General features: G+C 29.4%; 1 protein-coding gene across 2 annotated transcripts; it reads right to left on the reverse strand.

Moving 5' to 3' along the window:
• Positions 1 to 8,672: 8,672 nt before the first annotated feature.
• On the reverse strand, positions 8,673 to 11,467 carry LOC127239499 (alanine--glyoxylate aminotransferase 2 homolog 3, mitochondrial-like). 2 transcript variants are annotated; one of them, XM_051257690.1, is made up of 9 exons: positions 11,149 to 11,467; positions 10,839 to 11,069; positions 10,474 to 10,644; positions 10,011 to 10,154; positions 9,704 to 9,883; positions 9,397 to 9,622; positions 9,199 to 9,312; positions 9,007 to 9,093; positions 8,673 to 8,884 (listed from the first exon to the last, which is right to left on the reverse strand). In XM_051257690.1, the coding sequence occupies exons 1-9, from the start codon at positions 11,377 to 11,379 to the stop codon at positions 8,841 to 8,843; spliced, it is 1,428 nt and encodes a 475-aa protein (XP_051113647.1). In that variant the 5' UTR covers positions 11,380 to 11,467; the 3' UTR covers positions 8,673 to 8,840. The 2 variants fall into 2 exon arrangements, with proteins under 2 accessions (XP_051113647.1, XP_051113648.1); XM_051257691.1 differs by lacking the exon at positions 8,673 to 8,884 and having other exon boundaries at positions 9,007 to 9,119.
• Positions 11,468 to 11,842: the final 375 nt, after the last annotated feature.

Here is an 11,842-nt window from a genome sequence, read left to right on the forward strand (position 1 = left end):
ACCTTCCGTTTGTGACGATCGTAATTTATTCTAATTTCAAACCTTCCGTTTGAAACGATTTTAATTTATTCTAATTTCAAACCTTCCGTTTGAGATTATAATAAATTTGTTCGATGGATAATATTTTATCCAAATAATATTGCGACTTAGGCCATATACCCATATACCGGCCCGTCGCATTTTCACTCACAAAATAATCGATTGCAAAATAACCGATTATCCAACAAATCAACCGTCCATCAATAATCACAGTTAATTTTTTGTTCACCCTCAACCTCGTCACTAACGCGTTTTCTTGCGTCCATCTTAATACGAGGTATAATTTCCTGCAAATAAAAAACAAGAGTATAATTGATATACACTATTGATTTAAACTAATAACATGCTTTCAATAAACCTATTAACACAAATAGAAAAAAACATGAATAAACATTTATATATTCTGAACCTAGCATTTTATTTAATACAAACAAGCATTTTCGTGTATTGTGTTTAGTATGTTACTGTACTATCAAACATTATGAGTGTTATTCAGAAATTATCAACAAAAAATCACTCTAAACATTCTTTCCACCAAAACCTATTAACACAAACATAAATTGTTACAAAAATACACTCTACACATGCTTTCCACCAAAACTTATCAAAATAAGAAATAAAAACATCTAAATTTCATGTTACATTCAATCCAAACAATAAATTCAATCCATCGGTTAAATCCAACAACCAATTGAATTCATCGATCAAAACTAACAATTCATCCAAATTAAATTCATCAAATCAACCGTCCATCAATCATCACAGTCAATTTTTTGTTCGCCCCCAGCCTCGCCCTCGCCCACCAACATGTTTTCTTGCGTCCATCTTAATACGAGGTATAATTTCCTGCAAATAAATAACAAGAGTATAATTGATATACACTATTGATTTAAACTATATCCAAATATAAATGAAGCATCAAAATACCATAATAGAAAATGTCGAAATAAACCTGGGTTCGCGGCGGGTCAATTGGGGGATGGTGGTGGTTCGCGGCGGGTCCTGGGTTGGCGGAAGAACGGCGGTTTTCGGTAGCGATCTGGACAAGTGGTGGTCGACTGTTCGGAGGAAAAAGAAGAGAGAGAGGAAAAGATAGATAGAGAAGAAGAAGATGGCGGCGGTTGCTAAGGCTGGAAGAGGCGTTGCCGCAGCTGGGCAGTGGCAATTGTCGGCCTGAGCCGGTCGATCGCGAGAGAGAAGGGGAAGAGAGGAGAGAAAGAGAGATTTGGGTACATACAACCCACCCTTAACTTTTTAGACGTAAAATGACAATCATGCGCTTTCTCAATCTAAACCATCCAAATTTATCTATTGCGATGTACGATCTATATTCTATCAGCATTGTGTTGATGGGTGCACCTATCAGTACCAGATCCACCTCCATTAGTTATTTAATAATTGCGTGTAATAAAAGTATATTATATAATCCCTTCATCCAAACATGGTGTAACATTTGTTTCTGCACAAGAATTTATGTGGATAGTATTAAATAGAATTATTTGAAAAATAAGTAATATGATGAGAGAAAAAATATATATTTATTTGAGTGATGTGTGAGGTAGGAATTAAATATATTTAATTATTTTCTATTTTAGAAACGTTGCAGAATGCTTATGATATACCAAAAAAGAAATATTGCAGGGTATTTGAGACGGATGATATATTAATAAAAGAAATTTAAAATGTGTTTAAATATTTTTAACATTATGGGTGCGTTTGACAATTAGTTAATAGCTTTTAGCTGTTAGTTGATTCAATTAGTTGGTTTGACTAGCTGATAGCTTTTAGTTGTTAGCTGATTCAATTAGCGGTTAACTGTTAGCTGATTCAATTAGTTGGTTTGACTAGCTGATTCAATTAGCGGTTAACTGTTAGCTGATTCAATTAGTTGGTTTGACTAGCTGATTCAATTAGCGGTTTGTATTAAAGTGTTTGATAAAACAACTGTTTGACATTAGTTATTTATACATAAAATGACTATTAAGGACATCGATATGTTATTTTTTAAAATATTTAATTTTGTTCATTTTGGTTTGAAATTTATGAGAATTTTTTTATTAATTATTGAAAATTATAAAAATATTATAAAATATTTATTTTTATTTTTATTATTTAGATTTGAGAAAATTATTTTTACTAAAAAATAATAATTTTTTATTGAAATTATGTAAAATATAAAATAATAAATCTTTCGTATATATATTTATTATATTAATTATTATTTTAATATATTTAAATAAATTAATAACCTTTGTTTTTTCTATTTGATTTAGTTTTAAAAATTTATATATTTTACAAATAAAATAATTTATATGTAATAATTAATAATAGTAATTATTTTAAATTTACAAAAATAAAAATATAATTTAATAAATTAAAAATATTAAAAATAATTTATAAATACTGCTATAAAAATATATTTATATGTATAAAATAAATAATTAAGTTTTAAGGATAAATTAGGAATAACTAAAATTAAAATGAAAAAGTTCTTTCAAAACGTTGGGTAGATGAGCTTTTCAGAAATTAGTTTTTTTAGTCCAAAAAGCTCTTTCAAAAAGCTAATATAGCAAACACCTAAATTAGCTTTTTGACTTGTCAAACAGCTAAAAGTTGTTCAATAAGTTAAAAGCTCTTCAAAAAACTATTTCTCAAACACCCTCTAAATCTCAAATAAAATATATACAATATAAATATCATTTTGTAGAAAATAAAATTTTATATAATACAAATAAATAAAAAAAATATTTATTATAAATTAGTTTTATAAAAAATGTTGGGAGTTTTAAATGTTATTAATAATATTTATTAATTAAGGACGGGGATAGAAATAAAAATGATTTTGACTGGGTTCTACGTGTAAGAGTTTATATATTTAATTAAATTAATTTATATTTGTTAATTGTGTTTAAGATCGATAAACTTTCCAAAAATATAAAAAGGCGATGACATCTTTTATAAGACGGATAAAAAATGAAAAAGGGTCATTTGTGGCCGTGTATTTGGTTGAGGTTTGGATATTGAATAATAAAAATTTTAATTTAAATCGATTGTTTATTGAAATATAAATATGTATGGAGATGACACTTGAAATGTAATATTAATTTTTAATATAATATAAAACTAAAAAATAAAAGTTTAATTTGATTTTTTTTTAAAAAAAAAATTATAAATAAACTCTAAGCGATGTATTTGATTGGGGTTTGATTGTGAATAGTGAGATTTTTTAACTTTAAAAAATTATCATTTGGGGTTTGATTGTGAATAGTGAGATTTTTTAACTTTAAAAAATTATTTGATGATATACTATAAATAGTTATTAATGTAATATTTGAATATAAAATTGAAATTTAATATAATAAATATAAATAAATAATAAGAGGTTGATTTAATATTTTTTTTAGAACAAATTTAGTAAATAGACTTAGCAACATGTTTGGTTGGAGTTTGGATTTTGAGTTTGAGTATTGATAGTAAAATTTTTAATTTTAATAGATATTTGATATTATATGAATGTGTATCAATATGATATTTTGATATGAAATAATTTTAATATAATATAAAAGGAAGTATTCACAGTTTCTGTCTTTATATTTGACTGTCTTTTCAAAATTTGTCCCTCTAATATTAATTTTGTAAAAAATATCAAATATAGTGTAATTATAAATGTGAAAGTAATTAGCGAAGTGTAATGATTTTCTCTCTCCTTTCTCTTCGTTAATGTTTCTCTTTTTTTCTTTTTCTTATTATATATATATTAAAGTTATTATTATTATTATTATTATTATTATTATTATTATTATTCTGTAATTTATAGTAATAGTATATAGTAATTATATTTTTTATATGTTATTAGAATTTTTTTATAAAATAATTTATATTAATTTATAAATAAATAGTTTTTAAAATATTTAAATATATAAATATTATTTAAGTGATTTTATTTAATTTTTACTGTTCATGAAAAATTTCTTCCCAAAAAATATAAATCACACACTTAATTTACCTTTTATATTACATTAAAAACTAATTTTATATTTCAAATATCACATCAATTCTTATTTATATCATATTACAGAATTATTTAAATTAAAAAATTTACATTCAAATGAAAATTGAAAATCAAAACCACAAACAAATACCCAATTTTTTTTAATCAAATGTATTAAATATAAATTTTATTTTTACATAATCAATTAATATCCGTTATTATAATTATCATAATTTCCCTATAACACAACCAAATATTCAAATACATATCTAAAAAGCAAATAGAAAATTCAAATATAAAGGTATACTTAGTTGTTTTTAGAAATATATTTGAAATGTGAAGAATTTTTTAGATTTAAATTTTTTTTAAATTGACATTATCATAAAGTTGGATTAAAGTTTTAAATTATAATAATTATAGTAACCGATATTCATTGATGATATAAAAATAAAAAATTGTATTTAATATATTCGATAAAAAAAAAAAATTGTGCTTGGTTAGAAATTTTGTTTTTGATTTTGATTTAAATAGTAAAATTTCGAATTTGAATAATTGTATGATATAATATAAAATTAAATCAATTTACCAAAATGAGATTAATGTATTGAATTATTTTAAAATGATAGTATTTTTATAAAATTATAATTAATATATATTATTTTTAAAAAATATTTTTATATTATACACAAAATATATTATATACTAATAATAATAATAATAACTTAAATAAATATATACTATATAATAAAAAAAAAAAAAGAGAGAGAGAAACATTAATAAAGAGAGATGAGAACTCATAACTATTCACTAATTATTTTCCAATTGATAATTATATTATATTTGATGTTGATTAGTAAAAATTAAGAATATATTTTACAAAATTATATTAGAGGGACATAATTTGAAAAGATGGTCAAATATAAGGATATAAATTAGGAATACCCCAATATAAAAATATAAAATATGAGTTTGATTTGATATTTTTTTGGAATAAAATTTTGTGAATAAAATAACGGCGGGTTTGGTTGGAGGTATAAATTTTAAATATTAAAAAAAATAATTTGAATAATTATTGATGTTAGATAAATATGTATTGATGAAGTATTTTAATGTAAAATTATTTAACATTATATAAAATATAAAAATATGAAATTTGTTTTATATCACATGAAACACCTATTTTAGTTAAAATTTTTACTATTCAAAATAAAATTTCAAAATCAAAATCTCACAAGTAAACACACTCGTAACATTTGTGTGTGTGTGTGTGTTTTTTTTTTTTTTTTTTTTTCTAAGAAATAAATTATAAATTCATATCCTATGATTCCCCAGTTCAAAATATTAAATCAAATACCCCCAATAATTTTTTTTAGATAAGTTCTACGATTAATATTATTAAAAAAAGTACATTATACACACACCAATACAATATATATTCTACAAGCTTATACAAATTTTAGAATTTAACAAAAAAATTATTTTTTATATTGTCAACACGCTTCTCATAATTAATATAAAAAATATTTCAAATTAAAAATACAAAACAATACTTCATATGTCCCAATTCAAAGTACTATTTTTACCATTTTCATATGTTTCACTCCAAAGTACCTATTTCATATTTTAATAAAAGTAATCATGCATAAATATCAAAATACCCTCAACTTTTATCTAAATTATAAACATACAATTACACATACAATTACTTTTTATATAAAGTCAAAGGGCAAAAAGTCAAAATTTCTTACACATTTTCAGTAACTAATACTCCCTCCGTCAAACAATAGTCTCGTTTTGTCATTTTCATTTGCTCTAAGGGCGTGTTTGGCAATTAGCTGATAGTTGTTAGCTGTTAGCTGATTCAATTAGCTGATAGCGGTTAGCTGATTCAATTAGCTGATTCGATTAGCTGTTTGTATTAAAATATTTAGTAAAACAGCTGTTTGATATTAGTTGTTTATACGTAAAATGACAATTGAGGACATTTCTATTTTATTTTTGTTTCTAATATATTCAATTATATTCTTTTGAGTTTAGAATGTTTAAAATTTTTTGTTATTAGTTATTGAAAATTGTAAAAGTGTTATATAAGTATTTATTTTTATTACAGTTAAATTTAAAAAATCATATATTTTTATTAAAATATATAAATAGTTTTTTCTATTGAAAATGCTGTAAAATATAAAATAATAAATTTTTCGTATATATATTTATTATGTTAGTTATCGATTAGTTCATTATATTTATAATTTTTAATAAATTTAATTTATTTAATTTATTTTTAGTATAAAATTTATATAATATAATTTTAATATAAAAATAAATTATTAATATTTATATTTTCTATTTTATGTTGATTTTAATAAATTTATATATTTTACCATTAAAATAATTTTTATATAAAAATTAATTATTAAAAATTTATAAAAGTAAAACTATAATATAATAAAATATTCTAATATAATTAATAAATAATCAACATGTATTTATTTGTGTAAAATGCATAATAAATTTTTAAGGGCATATAAGGAATAAAATTTTTTTTTACAGAAAAAACTATTTTAAAACGCTGGGTAAATTAGCTTTTCAGAAATTAGCTTTTTGGGTCCAAAAATCTAATTTACCAAACACCTAAATTAGCTTTTTTACTGGTCAAACAGCTAAAAGCTGTTCAATAAACCTAAACCCTAAACCCTAAAAGCTCTTCAAAAAACTATTTGTCAAACACCCCTTAAAACAATAGTCTCATTTTTATTTTTGGTAATTAACTTTCAACATTTTTACAAAATTATCCCCACTTTTTCATAGTAATTACATAAAGTAAGGGTATTTTTGTCTTTTAGAAACACTTTTACACCAACTATCAATATAATACTATTATTCCTTAATTCTTGTGTCAATCTCGAATGTCCTATTGTTTTCGGATGGAGTAAGTAAAATACTATTATTTCTTAATTTACTAGAGTCTCATAGGGCCCCTTTAGACCAGGACGGAGAAAATATGTTTTTACTTTTTTTTATACTACATATTAAAAATTAATAAATACTCCCTCCGTCCCAATACAATAATCTTGTTTACCATTTTTATCCGTCCAAAAGCAATAGTCTCATTTCCATAAATAATCATATTACTATAAAATTATCCTTACATTTTCATTATTATTACACAATTGCCACTATTTTTTATACTAATACGCTCACAAGGGCAAAAAAGTCTTTTACTCATACTTTTTACCCACTGTCAATATAATATTAATATTCCTTAAATCTCGTGCCAAACACAGCCCAGACGATAGTTTTGGAACAGAGAGAGTATTTAAAAATATCATATCAATACTTATTTATATTACATTACATTTTAAAATTTAATTATGATCAAACAAAAAAAGAAAAAGTATTAATAATTTAATAAAATATAGTTAACTTCATAATTTAAATTATCATATGTTAATGATTACCTTATTAGGAAACATTACTTCGTTACGAAACATGACTAATTTAGTGGAAAGATCAAAAAGTCAAAAAATAAAAAAATAAAGAAAATACTTGACTAATTTGGCGGGATGAAGAGAGTATTATTAAAAATAATTATATAAACTATATGTATAAATACAATAATTATTTGTGCCAAAAATTAATTAATATCTATTTTATTACACAAATTGAATTTGATTTTGTAGATACAAAATGATCAATTCTTGTATACAGCTAATTTGTTATAACTCCCTCCTTCAGCCCCGTTTGTTTGCTGGATGGAGGAAGATGATGGAACAGTGCTCTCGCACCACTATGGTGCATTTGAATTTTGAAGGTTTCAAGTTATAATACAGGTTCGTGGTAGTTCTGTTCAATTGCATATTTTGGCTTTTGTGTATATATGTATGTATATATTTACGAGAGAACTGCAGTCATTACTCAAAAGTGCATACTAGGCAAATCATATATGGCATATGACCTGAGGCGTTAGGGATTTAAACACATGACTTCACGGTCAAAAGTTCACTTCCCCGCGAGGTCATCCCTCACGTGACGTATATTTTAGCTTTTGAAGTATGGTTGTTTGGTGAGCTCGTTGTCCCATTGAGTGCAGATGACAGATTATTACAATAGCAGAATGTGTATATGTTTTGGGCTATGATGTTGGGTTTTTAGAGAGCTCTAGAAGTATTGGGCTGGAAATATTTTGCTTTGGCCTATTTTTGTGTCATAGAGTTTTCTGAGCTAGATGTATTGGGCCGAAGCATTGGGCTTCCTTTTACAATGTTATGTTGGGCTCATGCGGGCCTTATTGGGCCGATCTATGGCCTTTTAGATCTTTTTGTACTTGGGCCAGAATCTTTTTGTAAGTTCCTTCTTTTGTATAAATTATACTTTATTTAAATGTACATTTATTAATAAAAAATTTGGAACCAATTTTAATGACAACTAATAAACTTTTTAGATGCAGGTCCTGCTGTTGGTGCGGTGACTGAACTTTATGGGTTCAAATCCAGATACTTCTAGGGTTTGTCCAGTCGGGCTTTGCAGAGTATTAGATTCGACCGGAGTGCACATTTTCGAATAGTGACCGTAGATTCTCACGTTACATATAGAAAAAATGAAAATCGATGAAAATTGATTAAAAAATAATTGAATGCATCTATAAATGAATTTTGCTCCATTATAATTTAAAATATAGTATAATATAGATCATGGTCTAGGAGGAGTGAGAGAGAGAGAGACAACGAGGTGATGTCTCATCTTCTCAGCCAAGTCAACACTTTATTCCCAACACATTCATTCATTATTTGCACAACAAAACAATCACACTTCACATGTTCGACAATGTGTAGTCCAGAGCGTCCGCCAGAAAATCTGCATTATTATTATTATTATTATTATGATTATATATGCAATCTCATCCTCAAACACATTCTGTATGTACAGATATATATGTGTATATATATATATAGAGAGAGAGAGAGAGAGGAACTTACCGGCGTCAGGCTTGGTGAAACAGAGGGGCGGAGTGATCCTGAGTACGTTGCCAAAGAAGCCGCCTTTCCCGATCAGCACGCCCATCTCTGCACCCGTTCACATTACAATTTTACTACAAAGTTGTTGTAAATTACGACTCGTAATAGTAGTGTCATGAGCATCAAAGACACCATAAAGAGAGTATTGATTACCTTTCATCTTCTCCATGACACAAACAGTTTCAGCTTTGGCCGGTGTTTTCATCCCGCGATCCGTCACAAATTCCACCCCCAGCATTAGGCCTCTGCCTCGAACATCTCCAATAACTGCCATGCCATGCAAAATATTATCATTAACTCACAAGAATTCACGACAGTTGGAGGAGTAGTAGTAGTCATGCATAAACGTACGCTCGTATTTGCCCATCATGGATGCAAGTCGCTCCTTCAAATACGATCCCACGACCAGGGCGTTGCTTTGAAGGTTTTCCTTTTCGATTACTTTGAGAACGGCGAGTCCTGCTGCCGTGCACATCGGGTTCCCACCAAAGGTGTTGAAATAGTTTCGTTGAGTCAGGACTTTGGCAATACCAGGAGTAGTCACCACTGCACCAAGCGGCACTCCATTCCCGATGGCCTGAAGACAGCAGATCAGATCCAATATATCACCTTGCTATTACATAACAAAGAATCTATTAAGCAATAGTTCCAAGACAACCTTAGCCATGGTTACGATATCCGGCACAACTCCATGGGCCTCGAATCCCCAAAAGTGGCTGCCCGTACGGGCTAGCCCTGATTGGACCTCATCTGCTATGCAAAGGCCACCGGCATTTCTAACCGCATCGTACACTGCTGGAAGATATCCCGGGGCCAACTCCATAATCCCACCAACTCCCTGTAATGATTTCATTCGGAGATCACAACACATTGGGGAAGAAGCAGCAGAAAGAAAATGGAAAAATCTAAATCTAGAAACCATCAGGATTCGAATTTCACAGGACAAACTTTTATCGAATAATTACCTGGATGGCTTCAGCAATGAAGGCAGCAACACGACCAGATGTGCCGTATGTTATAATGTCACTAACATCTCTTGCATACTTGAGCCCATCCGACCCGAAAACTCCTCTGTATTGATCAGGATTCTGGGCGTGGTGTACTCCGGTCTGGTAAATGTACAGTTTACTATGTAAATAACTTTCAAACAGTTGTGATCCTAACAAACACATCCTCCATTTTCATAGACAAACATCTTCGACTCCAACATGATTTCAGTTAGTAGGAAATACAAGATCAAATGTCCAAGAAAACAATCCTTTAAATCAGGCAGTCCACAAAAACCAATCTCTCTGAATAAACACCAAATTGGACATTCATGTCTACATTAGAGCAGCAATGCTTCATAATTTCAATTCTTATTAGCCAATTTACAACATTTGATGCTCAATCAAACTAAGGGTTTGAATAATGCAATCAATGTGTTACCTGGACTACATTGAATTTGTAGTTGCTTTGAGAAGTGACTCCCATTGTCCCAGCAGCATTGCCATGATATCCATTCCTAATCGAAATCACATCATGGCAGCCGGTGTACAATCTGGCCATCATCAAAGCAAGCTCATTTGCCTCAGTCCCCGAATTTGTAAAGAAAACAACCTGAAAAAACAAAAACAGAACAACCAAGTAGATCGTGTTAACTTGCCTTGCCTCAGTTCCCAACCAATCAATCAAAACTTTTCACACTTCGAACAACAAAGAAGTGAATGAATAGACAACGAATGCAGAAATTATCAACGAGTTCACACAGAATCGTCTCTATTTCCAAATAGATTGCAGCAAATTAAATAGACCTTGAGGTCGCCGGGGAATTTAGAGGCCAAAGCCTCGGCAAATTCGGCGATGGCAGGATTCAGGTATAAAATAGTGGAGTGCTGCAGACGTTTGGTTTGATTAACGATAGCATCCACCACGTCGGGATGGCAGTGCCCGCATCCAACGGTGGCTATTCCCCCAAACGCATCCAGATATCTCCGACCGTTCTCATCGAACAAGTACTGCATCTTTCCGTCCACCAAATTCAACTGCACGAAAATCAAAAATCAACAAATCCGTCGGCGCAATCTCACAAAAAAAAAAAAAATCGAACACGCAAATCTTTACCGGTTTGTTGAAGAAATGGAAGACAGCGGGGCTGAGGAACTTATGCCTTTTGCTGAGTATCTCTTCCGCGGTGGGGCCGGTGTACGGCGGCGGAGTGTAATCGAACGGCGGCATTTGGGGGAGAACAGGTTCCTCATCGGCGAGGGTTCGCGAGAGAGACGACTGCGAACGATGGAATCGCGAGGGCTTGAACGAAATCGCCGCCCTTGAGATGACTCTGCGCATCATCATCGGAATTTTGGACGTTAATGCGGAGCCTAAGAACTATCTCACTCCAATGGAGTAATAACTAAACCGCCGCCGCAGGTGAAAGCCCCCCGAGATTCACTGTGCAGGGTATTTATAGCGTGACGCAGACCGCGGGATCCTCCGCGCCTGGTGTTGTACACCGGGACCCCGAGGTCCCATTGGCACGAAAGGGTGTAATTTATACTTTTATCGTCATTGTCAGAGTGACGTGGAAATTTTGGTTAAATTATTTTACACAAGAGAGATCCTCAGCCCGTTGACACGTGCGGAAAAACGTCGTAGCCATGTGACTAACGTGACTGACTATCTACCAAATTAGTCATTTCCCTTTCAAATATGTCTCCATCCGGGTCATTAATTTAAGGACACTTGCCCAATATATTATGTAGACGGTGTGTTTGGTTGTTTTATCGAAGGTGTAATAAAACGTTTAGAGTGTGTTTGT

This window comes from Andrographis paniculata, unplaced genomic scaffold (assembly GCF_009805555.1).
Source record: "Andrographis paniculata isolate CXL003 unplaced genomic scaffold, ASM980555v1 Contig77END, whole genome shotgun sequence".
Classification (NCBI taxonomy): domain Eukaryota; kingdom Viridiplantae; phylum Streptophyta; class Magnoliopsida; order Lamiales; family Acanthaceae; genus Andrographis; species Andrographis paniculata.